The sequence below is a fragment of the Nomascus leucogenys genome, chromosome 10, assembly GCF_006542625.1.
Source record: "Nomascus leucogenys isolate Asia chromosome 10, Asia_NLE_v1, whole genome shotgun sequence".
Lineage (NCBI taxonomy): Eukaryota > Metazoa > Chordata > Mammalia > Primates > Hylobatidae > Nomascus > Nomascus leucogenys.
In genome coordinates this window covers 1,359,504-1,379,442 of record NC_044390.1, presented here as the reverse complement: position 1 = coordinate 1,379,442, position 19,939 = coordinate 1,359,504, and the positions used below count along the sequence as shown (strand labels likewise).

Sequence of the window (19,939 nt, the reverse complement as noted above, 5' to 3'; positions counted from 1 at the left end):
GGCCTGCTGTGGATTTCCAGAGGTCCCCATCCTTAATAAACAGTGTTGACCCCACATGGTAGCTGAGACGGATTTCTCCAACCAGCTTCCCAATCCACCAACCTTAGATATGCCCACCTCATGATGCTCTCATTTGTGCAGAGATAAATGCCATAGTGTTTAACCCTTCAATCTGTTCTGTTCATTGTGCGGGACTGATTGAGAAAAGAAGGGCTTTGCTAGCAGGGACCACCAACTTTATGTGCCTCAGAGTGGACAGCAGGATGGTAGAGAGTAGCTCTAAGTCTAGTTTGGCCTGTTTTGCAATGCTACCCAACGTCTCTTAGGGAAAACTGTAGGGCATTGTGAGACTGATCTTGTGACCTGGATGTCAGGATCTCTGTGAGCCCTAAAGGCTCACCCTGATGAGGGAGTAGTTGGTGCGACAACCTCCAATGCTTCTAGAAACAGCATGAGTTGAGTCCCTTTTTCCCAGAGGATGTGTCATATTCCATCAATTCTGTTGAGGGGTGGCTGTCTCCTAGGACCTCTATGCAGAGGACATTGCCCCTGAAGTCTCAAATCTGGTAGGCATGTAAGACCTACAGGGGCTAAGTAGGAAACAGATGCAGAAACACTACATACAGAAACATTGGATAGTAGGGAGTGGTGGAGACTGGGAAACTAGAAGTGATGTGTGTACTCTAAAGGGGGATACACAAATTTAATATAACTATGACTGTGATGAGGGTGTACAGAAATTCTCAGGACCTGCTGAGCTCCTTTTCTCCTATGGCTGAGGCCACTGTGAGAGCAAACAATCTGAAAGTTTGTGAATTCCTGTACTTCCTTGGGCTGTTGACATGTATACACATGTCAAAAGTTTCCTCATGCCCCTTACTAATCTCCTTTTATTCTCCAATCCTTTATCCCCATGTGACCATTGATTTGTTTAATGATACTATACATTAGTTAGCATTTTCTGAAATTTTATATAAATGTAATCATATGGTATGTGTTTATTTTTTATCTGTCTTTCAGCAAACTGTTTCTTTTCAGATTTGGGGGGTACAAGTGCAGTTTTTTATAGGGATATATTATGTATTGGTGAAGTCTGGGCTTTTAGTGTGACTGTCACCCAAATAGTTCACATTGTACCCAATAGACAATTTCTCATTTTTCACCTTTTTTCCCCTTGTTTTGTGGGTTTATTTTCAACTTTTATTTTAAGCTCAGGGGGTTCATGTGCAGACTTGTTACACGGGTAAATTGCATGCCACTGGGGTTTGATGTACACATGATTTTGTCACCCAGGTAGTGAGCATAGTACCCAACAGGAAGTGTTTTTGTTTTTTGTTTTTCCCTTACCCTTCTCCCACACTCCCCGCTCAAGTAGGCCCTGGTAGCTATTTTTCCCATCTTTGTGTTTATGTGTTCTCATTGTTTACCTCCCACTTATAAGTGAGAAGATGCAGCATTTGGTTTTCTGTTCCTGCATTAATTCATTTCTGATAATAGCCTCCAGCTCCATCCATGTTGCTGCAAAGGACATGATGTTTTTTATGGTTGCATTGTAATCCGTGGTGTATACATACCACTTTCTTTATTCATTTCACTGTTGATGGGCATCTAGGTTGATTCATGTCTTTGCTATTGTGAATAGTGCTGCAACGTACATACAGGTGCATGTGTCTTTTTGGTAGAACGATTTCTATTCCTTTGGGTACATAACCAGTAATGGGATTGCTGGGTCAAATGGAAGGTCTGTTTTAAGTTCTTTGAAAAACATCCAAACTGCCTTCCTCAATAGCTGCACTAATTTACTTTCCCAGCAGCAGTGTATAAGCATTCCCTTCTCTCCACAACCTTGCCAATATCTGTCACTTTTTGACTTTAAAACAAACATTCTGACTGATGTGAGATGGCATCTCATTGTGGTTTGATTTACATTTCTCTAATCATTAGTGAGGTTGAACCTTTTTTCATATGCTTGTTGGCCACATGTATGTCTTCTTTTGAGAAATGTCTGTTTATGTCCTTGGCTCAATTTTTTAAATGAGATTGGTTGTTTTGTTTGTTACTTTGCTTAAGTTCCTTATAGATTCTGGATATTAGACCTTGTCACATGCACAGGTTGTGAATATTTTCTCCTATTCTGTATGCTGTCTATTTACTCTGTTGGTGGTTTCTTTCTCTGTACACTTCAGTTTCATTAGGTCCCATCTGTCTATTTTTCCTTTGTTTCAATTGCTTTTAGAGACTTTGTCATGAAATCTTTGCCAAGGCCTGTGTCCAGAATGATATTTTGTAGGTTTCTTCTAAGGTTTTTTATAGATTTAGGTCATACATTTAAGTCTTTAATCCATTTTGAACTGATTTTTGTATATGATGAAAGGAAAGGGTCCAGTTTCAGTCTTCTGCATGTGGCTAACCAGTTATCCCAGCATCATTTATTGAATAAGAGTGCTTTCCCCATTGCTTGTTATTGCTTACTTTGTCAAAGATCAGCTGTTTGGAGATATGTGGCTTTATTTCTGGGTTCTTTATTCTGTTCTAGTTGTCTATGTGTCTGTTTTTGTATCAATATCATGCTGTTTTGGTGACTGTAGCCTTTAAGTATAGCTTGAAGTTGGGTACTGTGATGCCCCCAGCTTTGTTCTTTTTGCTTAGGATTGCTTTGGCTGTTTGGACTGTTTTTTGGTTCCATATGATTTTTAGAATATTTTTTCTGATTCTGTGAAAAATGACATTGGTAGATTGATGAAATAGCACTGAATCTGTAAATTGCTTTGGGCAGTATGGCTATTTTAACAATATTGATTCTTTTTATCCATGAGCATTTGTTTTGGTCATCTCTGATTTCTTTCAGCAGTGTTTTTTAATTCTTGTTGTAGAGATCTTTCCACTCCCTGGCTAGCTTTATTACTAGGTATTTTATTCTTTTTCTTGACTGTTGTGTAGGAGATTGCATTCTTGATTTGGCTCTCAGACTGGACATTCACTGTACATTATTGGTGCATAGTAATGCTGATTTTTGTATATTGATTTTATATACTAAAGCTTTACTGAAGTTATCAGTTCTAGGAGGTTTTGTGCAGAGACTATGGGGTTTTCTAAGTATAGAATCATATCCTCTGCAAAGAGAGATAGTTTGACTTCCTCTCTTCCTATTTGGATGCCTTTTATTTCATTCTCTTGCCTGATTACTCTGGCTAGGACTTCCAGTACTATCTTGAATAGGAGTGGTAAGAGTGAGTATCATTGTCTTGTTCTGGTTCCCAAGGAAAATGCTTCCGGCTTTTGCCTGTCTGGTATGATTTTAGCTGTGAGTTTGTTATAGATGGCTTTTGTTGTTGTTTTGAGACAGGGTCTTGCTCTGTCACCCAGGCTGGAGTGCAGTGATGCAATCACAGCTCATTGCAAGCTCTGCCCTCCTGAGCTCAAGCGCCTCCCACCTCAGCCTCTCGAGCAGCTGAGACTACAGGTGTATGCCATCACACCTGGCTAATTTTTGTGTATTTTGTAGGAACGGGGTTTTGCTATGTTGCCCAGGCTTGTCCCCGCCTCCCAAAGTGCTGGGATTACAGGTGTGAGACACTGCACCTGGCCCATAGATGTCTCTTATTATTTTGAGGTCTGTTTCTTCAATGCCTAGTTTGTTGAGGGTTAGAAGGGTTGTTAAATTTTATTGAAAGCCTTCTGTGCATCTGTTGAGATAACCATGTGGTTTCTGTTTTTTTGTTCTGTTTATGTGATGAATCACATTTCTTAATTTGCATATGTTGAGCCAACTTTGCATGCCAGATATAAAGCCTGCTTGAGTGTGGTGATCGTGGTGGATTAGCTTTCTGATATGCTGTTGGATTCAGTTAACTAGTATTTTGTTGAGAATTTTGCATTTATGTTTATCAGGGATATTGGCCTAACATTTTCTTTTTTCATTTTGCCTCTGCCAGGTTTTGGTATCAGGATGATGCTGGCCTCACAGAATAAGTTAGGGAGTAGTCCCTCCTCCTTGATTTTTTGGGAATAATTTCAGTAGGATTAGTACCAGGTCTTTTTACATCTGGTAGAATACAACTGTGAATCCACCTGGTCCAGGGCTTTTTCTGGTTGGTAGCTTTTTAATTACTGATTCAATCTCAGAACTCATTACTGGTCTGTTCAGGATTTCAATTTCTTCCTGGTTCAATCTTAGGAGGTTGTATGTTTCAAGGAATGTATCCATTTCTTCTAGGTTTTTTAGTTTGTGTGCTAAGTTTTTAGTTCTTAATAGTCTCTGAGAGAATTTTGCACTTCTGTGGGGTAGGTGGTAATGTCACCTTTAACATTTCTGATTGTGTTTATTTGTATCTTCTTTTTTCCTTTATTAATCTAGCTAGTGGGCTACCAGTGTTGTTTATTCTTTTGAAAAACCAACTTACGGTTTTATGATCTTTGTATAGATTTTCACATCTCAGTTTTATTCAGTTCAACTCTGATATTGGTTATTTTTTTCTGCTGCTTTCCTTTCTTTTGGGGTTGGTTTTTTTTTTCTTTTAATTCCTCTAGGTGTGATGTTATTTTGTTAACTTGAGATTTATCTAACCTCTTGGTGTAGGCATTTTGCACTATAAACTTTCAACACTGCTTTAGCTGTGTCCCAAAGATTCTGTTATGTTGTATCTCTGTTTTAATTAGTTTCAAGGAATTTTTTGATTTGTCTTGATTTCATTCTTTACCTAAAACACATTCAGGAGAAGACTGTTTAATTTCCATGTAATTGTATGGTTTTGAGAGTTCTTCTAGGTATTGATTTCTGTTTTTACTGTGCTATGGTCTGAGAGTGTGGTTGGTATGACTTTTTTTTTTTTTAATTGTTGAGTATTGCTTGATGGCCAAGTATGTGATTGATCTTAGAATCTGTGACATGTGCAGATGAAAAGAATGTATGTTCTGTGGTTGTTGGGTAGAGTATTCTGTAGATTTCTGTAAGGTCTATTTGGTCAAATGTCCAGTTTAGCTTCCAAATATCTTTGTTAGCTTTCTGCCTTGATGATGCATCTAACACTGTCGGTGGGATGTTGAAGTCTCCTGCTATTATTGTCTGGTTGTCTAAGTCTTGTTGTAGGTCTCTAAGAACTTGTTTCATGAATATGGGTGCTCCAGTGTTTGGTGCATATATATTTGGGATAGTTAAGTCTTATTGAATTGAATCCTTTATCATTATGTGATGCCCTTCTTTGCCTTTTTTGATCATTGTTGGTTTAAAGTCTGTTTTGTGTGAAATAGCAATCCCTGCTCTTTTTTTCCTGTTTGCTTGATCTTTCTCCATCCTTTTACTTTGTGCCTATGGGTGTCATTGCATGTGAGATGTGTCTAATGAAGAGAATACACAGTTGGGTCTCATTTCTTTTTCCAACTTGCCACCTTGTGCCTTCTAAGTGGGGCATTTAGCCTATTTACATTCAAGGTCAATATTCATAAGTGAGGATTTGATCCTGTCATTATGTTGTTAGCTGGTTGTTATGTGGACTTTACTGTATAGTTGGTTTGTAGTATCAACAGGATATGTGCTTCAGTTGTTTCTGTGGTGGCAGATACTCATCTTTTGCTTCTAGGTTTAGCTCTGTTTTAAGGACTTCTTGTAAGGCAGGTCTAGTAGTAATGAATTCCCTTAACATTTGTTTGTCTGAAAAAGATTTTATTTATCCTTCACTTATGAAGTTTAGTTTGGCTGGATATTAAATTCTTGGTTCAAATTTCTTTCTTTTAAAAATGCTGAATATAGGCCCCCAGTCTCTTCCAGCTTGTAAAATTTCTGAAAGGTCCACTGTTAGCCTGATTGGGTTCCTTTTGTAGGTAACCTGCCACTTCTCTCTAGCTGCCTTTAATGTTTTTCTTTTGTATTGCCCTCGGAGAATCTGATGACTATGTATCTTAGGGATGGTCATCTTGTATAATATCATCTCACAGGGGTTCTCTGAATGTCCTGAATTTGCATGTCAACCTCTCTAGTGTGGTTGGGGAAATGTTCATGGACAGTATCATCAAATATGTTTTCCAAGTTCCTTGTTGTCTCTTCATCTCTTTCTGGAATGCCAATGTGTTATAGTTTTGGTCTTTTTACATATCCCGTATTTCTTGTAGGTTTTATTCATTTTTCAAAATTCTTTTTTCTTTATTTTTTTCTGCTGCATTGGTTCAGAGGAGTAGTGTTTGAGCTCTGAGATTACTTTCTTTTTTTGTGGGATAGCAAATATTTGTTTGAAGAACTTTTAGGATAAAATTTAGTTTACCTCTGATAAAGCTGAAGAAAAATGATTGCAGTTTTTATGCATTAAATGGTAAGCATTGCCTCTGTATTCTTTTCCCAGTTCTTCTACAATTTTTTCTATATCATCTTCTAGGAAGTCCGTGCTCCCTAGAACAACAGCTTCTTTAAATTTAAATGTTTCTCCTAGTTTAAAAGCATTTCCTGGGGAAATTTCAAATATTCCAGAAAAGGGGTAAGGATGGCCACCATAAGCAAATTCTCTGCCATAGACTTCAATTCCTGAATGAGAAAACTCCAGTTCCAATGGATGAGGTATATTCGTTCGTCCAATACATGTCGTACACGTTGAGCACCACTAACTGGTTAGCCCCCATCCTCCTCCCCGAGGCCGCCGCCTACTCCTCAAGCCGCTCCGTCTCCGCGGGGCCGGAGCTCTCACCCCCGCGGGCGCTTCAAGGGGCCTGAGCCGGGCACTAAGCGTACAGCCCTGCCCGCGGCAGCCGGGGCAGAAACATCGGGCAGCCAAGCCACTCCCGGGCGCCAACGACAGGAGCCTCTGTAAGGACAGGGCCGGACAGCTGGCAGCCCGTTCCGGATGAGGCACCTCCCCTAGAAGGCAGACACGTGGGGAAAAGCTGAGCTCTGAGACTATTTTCTAAACTTGGTCTATTCTGTTATTAGTGCTTCCAATTACATTATGAAATTGCAATTGCTGTAGTTAATTTCTTATTTCCAGAAGTTCGGTTTGATGACTCTATCTTTTCTTTCTTTCTTTCTTTCTTTTTTTTTTTTTTTTTTTTGAGAGGGAGTCTTGCTCTGTTGCACAGGCTGGAGTGCAGTGGCATGATCTTGGCTCCCTGCTATCTCCATCTCCTGGATCCAAGGGACTCTTGTGCCTCAGCCTCCCGAGTAGCTGGGATTACAGGTGCCTGCCACCAAACCCAGCTAATTTCTGCATTTATAGTAGAGATAGGGTTTCACCATGTTGGTCAGGCTGGTTTCGAACTCCTGACCTCAAGTGATCCACCCGCATCAGCCTCCCAAAGTGCTGGGATTACAGACGTGAGCCACTGTGCCCAGCCCATTTTGGTTCTTTCTTAATATGGTAATATTATATTTAAACTCTCGGATTGCATTATTGGTTTCCTTGGATTTTTCCTTCCTTGCCATCCAGACTCCGAATTCTAAGTCATTTTAGCCATTTAAGCATGGTTACAAACCATCACTAGGGAGCTAGTGCAGTTGTTTGGAGACTTTTAGAGTTGCCAGAAATCTTGCACTGGTTCTTTCTCATATGTGTGGGCTGATGTTCCTTGAATCTTTGAAGTTGCTCTCCTTTGGATGGGGCTTTCTGCTTTTATATTATTTGATGCCCTTGGGAGTTTTACTGTGGTATAAGTTGGGTTTAGTTTAATGGTTTCAATTATGGGTGCTTTCACAGGCCAAGGCTCAGCTGAGCACTCCTGAGCTGCATGCTGTAAACCTGGGTAGAGGGGACTAAGCCCTTGGCTTTGTTCTCTGGCTGCTTGGGGTGAAGCACCTGCTGTGCTAGAGGGGCTGAGGTGTTCTCAGTCTGCTGGCAAAGTGCTCCAGCACAGCATTGTGGGGACTGCAGAGAGTGCACTGTGGTGGGGGGATGGGGGGGCCACAGGCAAGCGTGCACCACTTGGGCAGTACAGGGGGGCTACCTGCAAGTGTGTGCCAATGGGGTGGGATGGCCGTGGTGTAGGTGAGTGAGGCACCATGGTGTGAGGGGTCCCTGGCAATGCCTCCCATCTTTTTGAATCTCCAGTGTCTATTATTCCACTATTTCCATATGTATACATCATTTAGCTACCACTTATAAGCGATAACATGCAGTATTTGACTTTCTGAATTATTTCACTTAAGAGAATGGCCCCCCAGTTCCAGCCATATTGCTGCAAAAGCCATGATTTTTTTTAAATGACTGAGTAGTATTACATGGAGTATATATAATATTTTCTTTATCCAATCATCTGTCGATGGACACTTAGGTTGATTCTATGACTTCGCTACTGTGAATAGTGCTACAGTAAGCATGTAAGTACAGGCATCTTTTTGATATAGTGGTTTATTTTCCTTTAAGTAAATACCCAATAGTGGAATTGCCAGATGAAATGGCAGTTCTAGTTTTAGTTCTTTGATAAATCTCCATACTGTTTTCCATGGAGGTTGTACTAATTTACATTCCCACCAATAGTGTATAAGCGTTCCCTTTTCCTTGCATCCACACCATCTGTTGGTTTTTTACTTTTTAATAATAGCCACTCTGACCAGTATAAGATGGCATCTCAGTGTGTTTATGTGAGTGTGTTTTCTCTCATCATATCTCATTTTAACCTCAAACTCCTGGGCTCAAGCAATTCTCTTGCTTCAGCCTCCCAGTGTCTAGGACTACAGGCGTACACCATCATGCCTTGCTCTTTTTTTTTTTTTTTTTTTTGGTAGATATAACATCTTACTGTATTGCCCAGGGTGGTCTCAAACTCCTGACCTCAAGCAATTATTTTGTGTTGGCATCCCAAAGCACTGAGATTACATGTATGAGCTACCTCCCTAAAAGAAGGAAAGTGAGCCAGAAGCTCTGCGCCCAGCCCATGATCTGAATCGGGGCGAATATCCCCGCTTCCTGACCTCAATTTCCCTAAGCTAGAAAGGACCTTTCGACCCTCCGACTTGTGCCCATAGTAAAGCGGCGGCCCTAAGACGACGCGGGGGTCCTTGTGCGCACTTACAGGGAGTCGGCTGCGCTTGGTGAGTTCCCACACCCGGTAGATGTGAGGAAAAAACTGCCTTACTCAGAAGGCACCACCCCTTACGTCGGCCGCAGACTCTAGGCCAATGACGGCCCAGGACACGGGCGTTTTCTGCGGGCCAGGGCGGCGGAGGTGGGACTTCCGCTTCGTCACGTGACGTCATCTCCGTGAACAGGATTGGCCCTGAAACAGTGTGGGGCCTGGACCGCTGGGTAGGCGCGTCCAGCGGCCTGAGCAGGGGAGGGTAATGAGGCAGTTACGCCCTTCTCCACATCTTGGCGGGAGCGTGACGCCCCGCTTCTTCCCTAACGGGGTGTTCCATCGGCGCCCGCTGGGGCCTAGGCCTCCGCAGCCGCGCTCCGTCTCCTCAGCCCCGACGCTGCGCCCGCTGTGTGCGCATTTTTCTCTGGGGAAACTGAGGCCCTGAATGCGAAAGTCAGCCGAGGTCGCCCCGCCCAGGACAGAGAAGGGCTGGGGGGTCGGCTGAGTCGCGGCATTCCCGGGCCCCGCTAGGGCTGCAGGCTCCCAGGATGGCAGACTCGGCGCAGGTGAGTGGACGAGGTTTTGGCCTTGCTGCTGCTCTGCTATTTCTGGAGGTCTTGTGGGCAGGCAGAAGCCAAGACAGCCACAGGATTTTTCTTTGTGGCCGTCGTTTATTTAAGAGAAGTGGCCGTAGCTTGTCATTTCCTTTATCCGCAGTCCTGCAACAGTGTTGGCCTCCGACAGGTGTTCAGTCCTTGGTAGAAGGATGAATGATGCTTCCTTCATGGATCTCATCACACTTCCCCTAAATCCAACCTCCTCTGTTGCCTGCCAGCCCCGACCCCATCCACCTGGCCAACCACCCCTGACCTTGTCTCTCCATTTTTCCCTTGTCCTTTGCTCTTCAGAGCCACCAACCTGACCGTGCAGTCCTCTTGCTTTTTCCAGCCTTTCTTTTTGCACTTCCCTTTGCCTTGAACACTGCCCTTATAACTTCGCAGGGCCTCCCTCTCACATCTTTCTGACCTCTGTCCAGATGTCACCTATTTGGAGGTGGCTTTCTTGGCAATTCCGGCTAAAGTGGCGCCTTACACACGTGCCCATTTTTGGCAATGTGTGGCATTTTTGTATAGAGAAAATCTGACGATATTAAAGAAGCTTGCCGTTTGAGTTGGTCTAGGATGTTATGTGAACAAAGAGAAAAGAAATAATTGCAAAGAGTGACAGCTGATCATCAAGAGTCCTTGCTGTGGGCTGATTGGCAGGCATTATTTAACCCTCAGTTCCTTTAATCCTGAACTCCTTAGAATTAGGTTCCCTTGTCATCACTGTTTTACACAAGAGCAGCTTGAGGCTCACATAGGTTCAATTACCTGCCTTATATCACTGTAGCTCTTAAGTATCAGAAACTAACAACTGGTATGTCTACCATCACAGCCTGTGTTTTTACCCTCTTCTTTACCCGCAATGGTTAGGGAGGCCTGGGGGTGACACCTAAAGTAAACTTTGCAAGTTGAGCAGGCTTCCTTCTAGCAGGTGGTCTTGGACATGAGGAGTCATGGCATTTCATGCTGGCAGAACTGTGTGGACTAAAAAAAAAGTGGTTTATTGGTTGTTTAAGGAGTCTGCAGGGGACCCGTGTGGCTTCCACAGTGGTTTCCTGAGTGGTTTTCTCCTATACCAGCTGACACATGTCTTGGGACACAAGATTTTGTGGTCTTTTGCTAGATGTGCCTTCCTCCTTAGCCAGGACAGACATCATAGCCAGTCAGGGGCCCATGTTCTCATGGCTACAACCTGCTGTGTCCTCTGACTCTTGTTCCTTGCTCCTGAAGTATCCTGACCTCAGGGATGCTTGCTGGTAGGACTCAAACAGGAAAAGGTAGTGATAGCTCGTTGTGGATCCTTCCTATGAGAATGGGCATCTGTGAGGCCCAGAAGTGTCCAAGGCAGCAGATGCAGGTCCAGGCCCTGCCACTTTTGAGGCAGGTGCCACCACCTCAGGTGACTCTTCTGTGAGGTAGGTGATTATGCTGCTCTGCCCATGTCCATGAAAATATTTTCAAGTGGCTAACCCCAGCACAGTGGCATGTGTCTGTAGTTCCAGCTTGGGAGGCTAAGGCAGGAGGATCATGAGTTCAAGCCCAACCTGGGCAAAATATTGAGACCTTCTCCCAGAAAAAAAAGATCCTGCAAATATTTTCAGGGTGGCTCAAATGGATGTATTTCAATGTTTCCCATCCTCAATAACTGCGCATTAACTTTGCTAATGAAGGAGTGTCAGGTTGCATGATTAGAACATAGACCATAGGGCCCTGGGTTCAAATTCTGTCTCTTCTGATAAGATATGTGACTTTGGGTAGACTAGTGGAGGTCCTGGACCTCAAGTCTCTGAGTGTGACATGGAGATGATGATGGTGAACTCAGGAGCTGTGGCCCTTTGCCCCAGTGTTTCCTTTACAGCTTTTCTTCAGATCTTTTGACTATTCTTGGCGAAGTAGAAAACCCTGTTGTGTTGACCTGGACATCAGGGCTCAGATAAATGAAATTAGATTTCCAAGGTCACATAGCAGGCTTGTGTTGATTTCAGGAATTTGGTTTTAAACCTGAGTCTGACTCCTGAGCTGGGTACTTTTAGTCACTTTCCCATGGCATGTAAAGCCATTAGCATGAGGCAGGCTCACAGGGAGGATCGGTGAGACTCAGGTGCTGTTCTTGTTGTTGTTGCTGGTGTTGTTTTTGTTATTATTCTTTCCCATTCCTCTGATGTCTCAGAGGACTTACTGTCTGTGCCTCTCAGTCCACTTAGGATTGTCCTAACCTTATTTCTGTGTCAACTGGCTTCCTGCCTAGGAGGCTTCTCTCTCTTCACTGCTGTAATTTTTTTTTTTTTTTTAAGATGAGTCTCGCTCAGTCGCCCAGGCTGGAGTGCAGTGCCGCGATCTCGGCTCACTGCAAGCTCTGCCTCCCGGGTTCATGCCATTCTCCTGCCTCAACCTCCCGAGTAGCTGGGACTACAGGCACCTGCCACTACGCCCAGCTAATTTTTTTGTATTTTTAGTAGAGACGGGGTTTCACCATGTTAGCCAGGATGGTCTCAATCTCCTGACCTCGTGATCTGCCCGTCTCGGCCTCCCAAAGTGCTGGGATTACAGGCGTGAGCCACCCCGCCTGACCGACACTGCTGTAATTTATCCAAGGCAAAGTCCACGTTCCCCTCATGCCTGGCATAGATCATGGCCCTCTAGAGATGCTTGGTGATTTGATTCTTGGGTCACTGTGCATCTTTTGCAGTGCTGGAGTGACAAGTTCTCATTGTATTCCACAGTTCCAAGGGAAACACTACTATCTCTGTTTAATTTTCCAGGTGTCTGTGACCTTTGAGGATGTGGCTGTGACATTCACCCAGGAGGAGTGGGGACAGTTGGACGCAGCCCAGAGAACCTTGTATCAGGAGGTGATGCTGGAGACCTGCGGACTTCTCGTGTCTCTGGGTGAGGCCCCTTCTGGCCCTGTGCTCCCTCAGGATTGAGTTCTCCTTCTCATGTTCCCCTCTCTCCTCCACAGCCTACTTGTGCTGAGGCTCCTGGCACCACACAGGGGTGTTCACCATTTGCTCTAAGTGTAGCACTTGGGAGACCAGGATCTGGTGTCCAGGAGTCCACTCCCATCTCCACTGCTTATGATTCCTGTGTTCCTGGGCAAGTTAAGGAATCCCTCTGTGCCTCAGTTTTTCTCATGAATAAAAAGGGCCAGGCCAGGCACGGTGGCTCATGCCTGTAATCCCAGCAATTTGGGAGGCCAAGGCGGACAAATCAGGAGGTCAGGAGTTTGAGACAAGCCTGGGCAACATGGTGAAACCCCATCTCTACTAAAAATACAAAAAATTAGCCGGGTGTGGTGGCAGGTGCCTGTAATCCCAGCTACTCGGGAGGCTGAGGCAGGAAAATCAACTTGAACCCAGGAGGCGGAGGTTGCAGGGAGCCAAGATCGCATCACTGCACTCCATCCCAGGCGACAGTGTGAGAGAGACTCCGTCTGAAAAAAAAAAAAAAAAGGCCAATATAGTATTTATTTCACAGGGCTAGTGTGAGGGCAAATGGTTCAGTACAGTGTGTTGTGATAGGTGGTTGGGTGCAGGTTAGCAATTGTGACCCCCGTTGCTGTCACTATTGTTACTGCTGTCTAAAGCATTGTCCTCATAATCAGCAGTATCACACTTGGACTCAGCATTTTTTGGAACAACTTTGTATAGTTTTGTGGTTTAAATTGGCCAGATGCTTTTGATGACTAGACGCAGGTGTCCATTTTAGCTTGGCCATTCGCCATTTCCCAGATTTTGGCAAGTCACTTTATCTGCCTGAGCCTCAATTTCTTCATCTATAATGTGGTCCTCATTGCAGTACATTCTTAATGTGCATCCTGTGAAGAAATCCTAAACTAGAATTTTTCATGCAGGGACCATAGGAGTAGCAATGTAATGCTTTGCTTAGAATGTAAAAAAAAGCCTTAGGTCAGTGAAGAAACTTACCTTTCTCCTGAATGAAGACTCAGTATCTCAAATATGTTATTTCTTTTCTAAACTAATGCCTAAATTTAATTCAGTGTTTATAAAATACAATGCATTTCAATTGCTTGGCATATTCCCTAGGTTATAGTTACATTGTATAAATATCAGTTATTGACATACTATTAGGAGTAAAGTTCTATGGCTGGGTGGCATATGGATTAAGGACTTGGATTCAAGAGCCACAGCAGGAAAGTCTCTCCAAGAAGTGACATTTGAGCTGAGACCCAAAGAGTGAGTTAATTAGAAGGAACGAGCTAGAGGAGCAAGTAGTATTCCAAGTAGGCAGGCTGGCATGTGCAAAGGCCCTGAGGTGGTGGGGAGCATGATCCTGACAAAGCTGAAGGAAGGTCTGATTCCCCTTTTTCACTGCACTATCATTGAACCCAGTGCCAAGCACATAGCAAAAATGAGTGAACATTTGCTTAGAGATGACTGATGAATCCCACCCTGTGTTTTTGTGGGTGTTACTGCCTGTGCCATTAACTTCTCCATAGAGTACTTATGTCTTTTACCCCCTTATATTTTGAAAAGTTTGGGGCTTATGTACAGATCAGCTCGTACAGTCTTAACCCTGAAGAAAATATATTATCTCACCTAATAAGCTTAATGGTAAGGCTGGCTCCTGGGTTGGTGGGTGTCAAGCCAATTGTCTTTCTTTGCTCCCACTTTCTTTTTTCGTTTTTGGAGACAGGGTCTCACTCTGTAACCCACAATGGAGTGCAGTGGTACGATCTCAGCTCACTGAAGCCTCACCTTCCGGGCTCAAGTGATCCTCCCACCTCAGTCTCCTAAGTAGCTGGGACCACAGGTGCATGACACCACACCCGGCTACTTTTTGTATTTTTAGTAGAGATGGGGTTTCACCATGTTGCCCAGGCTGGTCTCAAACTCCCAAAGTGTTGGGATTACAAGCGTGAGCGACTGTGCCCAGCCTCTTTGCTCCCTCTTCTTGGTAAGGCTTTTAGGCAGGTTCCCTCACAGAATTCCCAGGATGGTGCATGGCAGCAGGAGTGGCAGCCTCCCTCATTTAGCCCTTCCTGAAAGAGAAGGCTTTTTCTCTCTTTGGAGTGGCTGGTATAGGTCACCTGCCTACCTCAGAGTACAGATGATCAGGGTTGCCATTTGCAAGATGATGGAGACCAGGGCTTTTCTACCTGCCATGGGGACTCATTATAAAATCCCTTCACAAAATTTGTCTTAACAGGGTTGAGATTTTTGTAGGATGGAGATTAAAAGTAATTGGTACTATCACACAGCCAGCACTACTGCTTACAGTATTTGGGGCCCAATGAGGATGGTTTTTTTTGTTTTTGTTTTTGTTTTGTTTTGTTTTTTTTTTTGAGATGGAGTTTCACTCTTGTCGCCCAGGCTGGAGTGCAGTGGCGTGATCTCGGTTCACTACAACCTCCGCCTCCCGGGTTCAGCCTCCCGAGTAGCTGGGACCACAGGTGCCCGCCACCACACCTGGCTAACTTTTTGTATTTTTAGTAGAGATGGGGTTTCACCATGTTGGGCAGGCTGGTCTCGAACTCCTGACCTCAGGTGATCCACCCCCTTGGCCTCCCAAAGTGCTGGGATTACAGGCATGACCCGCTGTGCCCAGCCAGATGGTGTTTTTGTAGTTGTTTTATGGTCACGGTTCAACATTTTCTTTGCTTGGCTGAGAATAGCTTCACGTCATGGTCTTCCCCATCCTGAAGTCCCAGATCAGATTGACAGGTTTCTTTCTTCTAACCTAACTCCCTGTGTCCTCTTTTGTTCTCCATGCACAGGCTGTCCTTTGTTCAAACCAGAGCTGATCTACCAGTTGGATCACAGACAGGAGCTATGGATGGTTATAAAAGACCTCTCCCAAAGCTCCTATCCAGGTGGGAACCAACAGCTGGGAAGGTGGGGGTCATGGCAGCGTGCACATGGAAAAGTGAACACTGCCTCTGAATTTTGTGGGCAATCTTCATATTGTAGTCTCTCTGGGTGCTTGGGATCCATGGAGCCTCTTTTTTTTTTTTTTTTTTCCTCCCCCTCAGACAGGGTCTCACTCTGTCACTCAGGCTGGAGTACAGTGGTATGATCATAGCTCACTGCAGCCTCAACCTCCTGGGCTCAAGGGATTCTCCCACCTCAGCCTCCCAGGTAGCTGAGACTACAGGCATGTGCACCATACCTGGCTGAGTTTTTAAAATTTTTTATAGAGATGGTCTTGTTATGTTGCTGAGGCTGGTCTCAAGCTCCTGGGCTCAAGCTCTCCTCCTGCCTCAGCCTTCAAAAATGCTGAGCCACCAAGCCTGGCCTCTTACATCTTAAATTTAAGTACTTCCAAGTTAGGTCCCAGATGTATATATTTCACAAACCCATAATAAAAAATTATGGCTAACATGTATTTATTTCTTACTCAGTGCCTTGCTCTCTGCCAACCATAGTATATGTCGTGTTTCACTTCATCTTCACTATAGTCCTATAAGGCAGACTCTATTTTTGGCCCTTTTTTTGTTTTGTTTTGTTTTGTTTGTTTCCGAGATGGAGTCTCCCACTGTTGCCCTGGCAGGAGTGCAATGGCGCAATCTTGGCTCACTACAACCTCCGTCTCCCGGGTTCAAATGATTCTCCTGCCTCAGCCTCCTGAGTAGCTGGGATTACAGGCATACGCCACCACACCTGGCTAATTTTGTGTTTTTAGTAGAGATGGGGTTTCTCCATTTTGGTCAGGCTGGTCTCAAACTCCTGACCTTAGGTGACCCACCTGCCTCAGCCTCCCAAAGTGCTGGGATTACAGTCATGAGCCACCGTGCCCAGCATAATTTTCTCTTTCAAGATCTACTCTAGGCTGGGCATGGTGACTCATGCCTGTAATCCTAGCACTTTGGGAGGCTGAGTGTACTATTTCATCTTTTTGTTCTCACTGAAATGCTGATCTTGTTCCTTCTTCTTCTTTTTTTTTTTTTTTTTGAGATGGAGTCTTGCTCTGTTGCCCAAGTTGAAGCGCAGTGGCACAATCTCGGCTCACTGCAACCTCTGCCTTCTGGGTTCAAGTGGTTCTCCTGCCTTAGCCTCCTGAGTACCTGGGATTACAGGCGTGCGCCACCATGCCCAGCTAATTTTTGTTTTTTTAGCACTGATGGGGTTTCACCGTGTTGGCCAGGCTGGTCTCAAACTCCTGACCTCAGGTGATCTGCCTGCTTTGGCCTCCCAAAGTGCTGGGATTACAGGTGTGAACCACTGTCCCTGGCCTTTGTTTCTTCTATAATGCCATCTCTAATAAGCCTTTTTGTGTATTGTATTCCTTCCAGGTGACAACACAAAACCCAAGACCACAGAGCCTACCTTTTCTCACCTGGCCTTGCCTGAGGAAGTCTTACTCCAGGAACGACTGACACAAGGAGCCTCAAAGGACTCCCAATTAGGGCAATCCAAGGATCAGGATGGGCCATCTGAAATGCAGGAAGTCCACTTGAAAATAGGGACAGGCCCCCAGATGGGGAAACTCCTGGAGAAAATGAGTTCTGAATGTGATGGTTGGGGGTCAGATGATGGTATATGTACAAGGATTACACAAAAACAAGTTTCAACAGAAGATGATCTCTATGAATGTGATTCACATGGCCCAGTTACAGATTCCTTGATTCACGAAGAGAAAAATTCCTATAAATGTGAGGAATGCGGGAAAGTGTTTAAAAAGAATTCCCTCCTTGTTCAGCATGAACGGATTCACACTCAAGTGAAGCCCTATGAATGCACAGAGTGTGGGAAAACCTTTAGCAAGAGCACTCATCTTCTTCAGCACCACATCATCCACACTGGGGAGAAGCCCTATAAGTGCATGGAGTGTGGGAAGGCCTTCAACCGTAGGTCACACCTCAAGCAGCATCAACGGATTCATACTGGGGAGAAGCCTTATGAATGCAGTGAATGTGAAAAGGCCTTTACCCACTACTCCACTTTTGTCTTGCATAAAAGGACCCACACTGGAGAAAAACCCTATGAATGCAAAGAATGTGGAAAAGCCTTTAGTGATAGGGCAGACCTCATTCGACACTTCAGCATCCACACTGGAGAGAAACCCTATGAGTGCGTGGAGTGTGGAAAGGCCTTCAACCGCAGCTCACACCTTACGAGGCACCAACAGATTCACACTGGAGAGAAACCCTATGAATGCATCCAGTGTGGGAAAGCCTTTTGCCGGAGCGCAAACCTTATTCGACACTCCATCATTCACACTGGAGAGAAGCCGTATGAATGCAGTGAGTGTGGAAAGGCTTTTAATCGTGGCTCATCCCTCACACATCATCAAAGGATTCATACTGGGAGAAACCCTACCATTGTAACAAATGTGGGAAGACCTTTTATGACTGCACAGACTTCAGTCAACATCCACGAACTTTTATTAGGGAAAGAGTTTTTGAATATCACCACTGAAGAAAACCTGTGGTGAAAGGGAACATCTTGCCATCTGGCCATTCACACTGAAGAGAAACTTCATAAGCATCCTCTGTTTGAGAAAACCTGTAATAGATTATCATTTGTCATCTAAACAATCATGTTAGAAATTGAACCAGCCTGGAGTCTTATTCTCTATCTGAGAATTCACCCATGAGAGAGACCCAGCGGTTGCTATGCACTTAGGAAAACCTTCAGTCACATCTTTCTTCTTAGTTTACAGTGAAATATTATCTCAGGGATATTTAAACAAAGGAAGAGGAGATATAGGGAAGAGAAAGAAAACACAGCTTCTTTTAGACTTGTCTGACAAGCCTATGGCAATTTGTCATCCTTTTGTTATTTTATTTGGGAGAGGGAAATGTTTCAGAAACAAAAGATCTCATCCCCTTTATTTGTCCCGTGTATACATTCACTGCTGCCCAGTGTCAGAACAGTTAGACAAACGAGGGCTTGAAAATATTTTGTGAAAGCTTGCTTAGTCCTGCAACATTCTCCACTCTTGAGGTGCAGGAGCATACATCTTTATAAAAAATATGGAGGCTTGAGTTATGAAACACTTTTATAAGGAGATAAGGATGTACATATGTTTGGACACATTGTCCACTTCAGATGCATGTTTAAAAAAACTGTTTCACCGTGTGTCTTTACTCAATACTACACATACTTTTTCTTGATGTGGATTTACTTTTTTTTTTTTTTTTTTAGTTTTCCTGGGTTAGGGATGATAGTGTAATTGTTCATGCACAGAGTAATCCTGGGAATCTTAGTTTTTTCCTATGATTGTGGTTTCTCAACTTCTTTACCTCTCCTTTGAGAGAGGTCCACCTCAGTTTTCTAAAGGTCAAATTAAGGCCCCCCCAAAAATACAGTATGTAGCTGAATTCCTTTGAAAGATCATGATAAACTCAGAAGAACAAACACATAGAAAGAATGCCATTTTTAATTTTTTTAAAGAGTGTGTGAAAATTCACTTTAACAAATTTTAACAGGCAAGCCGGCATGCAGATATGTAGGGATGTGTGACTTTCACAGTTGTCACCATGGACTTAGGCTTGATTAAAATGATATACATTTACAGCGTTTTGGAATTCCTTTTTGATAATATTTTTAAGACGAGATTTTGAGCCATGTGATAGTATTACCTCATATTAAATATATTGTACAGAAGTAAAAATAATCATGTATTCACTTTGAACTCCTCAAAACCTTATTTATTTATTTACTTACTTATTTACTTACTTGGTTTAGGAGCAGAGGTTTAATAGGCAAAAGAAAGAGAAAGGAGACTAGCTCTCTCCTATGAGAAGAGAGGGGTGTCCGAGTGAGTCTTCCCTCCTCAGAGCCTTTCCTTTTTTTTTTTTTTTTTTTTTTGGAGACAGAGTTTTGCTCTTGTTGCTCAGGCTGGAGTGCAGTGGCACAATATTGGCTCACTGCAACCTCTGCCTCCTGGGTTCAAGCGATTCTTCTGCTTCAGCCTCCCGAGTAGCTGGGATTACAGGCATGCGCCACCACGCCCAGCTAATTTTGTATTTTTAGTAGAGATGGGGTTTCTGCATGTTGGTCAGGCTGATCTCAAACTCCTGACAGGTAATCTGCCTGCCTCAGCCTCCCAAACTGCTGGGATTACAGGCGTGAGCCACTGCGCCCAGCCCTCAGAGCCTTTTAGTGAATACTTGTATAGTTTTCTATTGTAGTTGTAGGCAAAGCCATTTTGTATTGCATTAATTCATGTCATTATTTTGAAGACATCTCTTGGTCCTTTTTTTTTTTAATTGAGATAGAATCTTGCTCTGTTTCCCAGGCTGGAGTGCAGTGGTGAGATCTCGGCTCACTGCAGCCGCCTCCGCCTTCCGGGTTCAAGTGATTTTCCTGCCTCAGCCTCCCAAGTAGCTGGGACTACAGGTATGTGCCACTACACCCAGCTAATTTTTGTATTTT

The 19,939-nt window shown here is 43.8% G+C and overlaps 1 protein-coding gene across 1 annotated transcript; it reads left to right on the top strand.

The window, feature by feature from the left end:
• Positions 1 to 9,166: 9,166 nt before the first annotated feature.
• LOC100594772 (zinc finger protein 543) lies at positions 9,167 to 19,355 on the top strand. The gene is made up of 4 exons (XM_003277250.4): positions 9,167 to 9,560; positions 12,362 to 12,488; positions 15,337 to 15,432; positions 16,852 to 19,355. The coding sequence occupies exons 1-4, from the start codon at positions 9,543 to 9,545 to the stop codon at positions 17,991 to 17,993; spliced, it is 1,383 nt and encodes a 460-aa protein (XP_003277298.2). The 5' UTR covers positions 9,167 to 9,542; the 3' UTR covers positions 17,994 to 19,355.
• Positions 19,356 to 19,939: the final 584 nt, after the last annotated feature.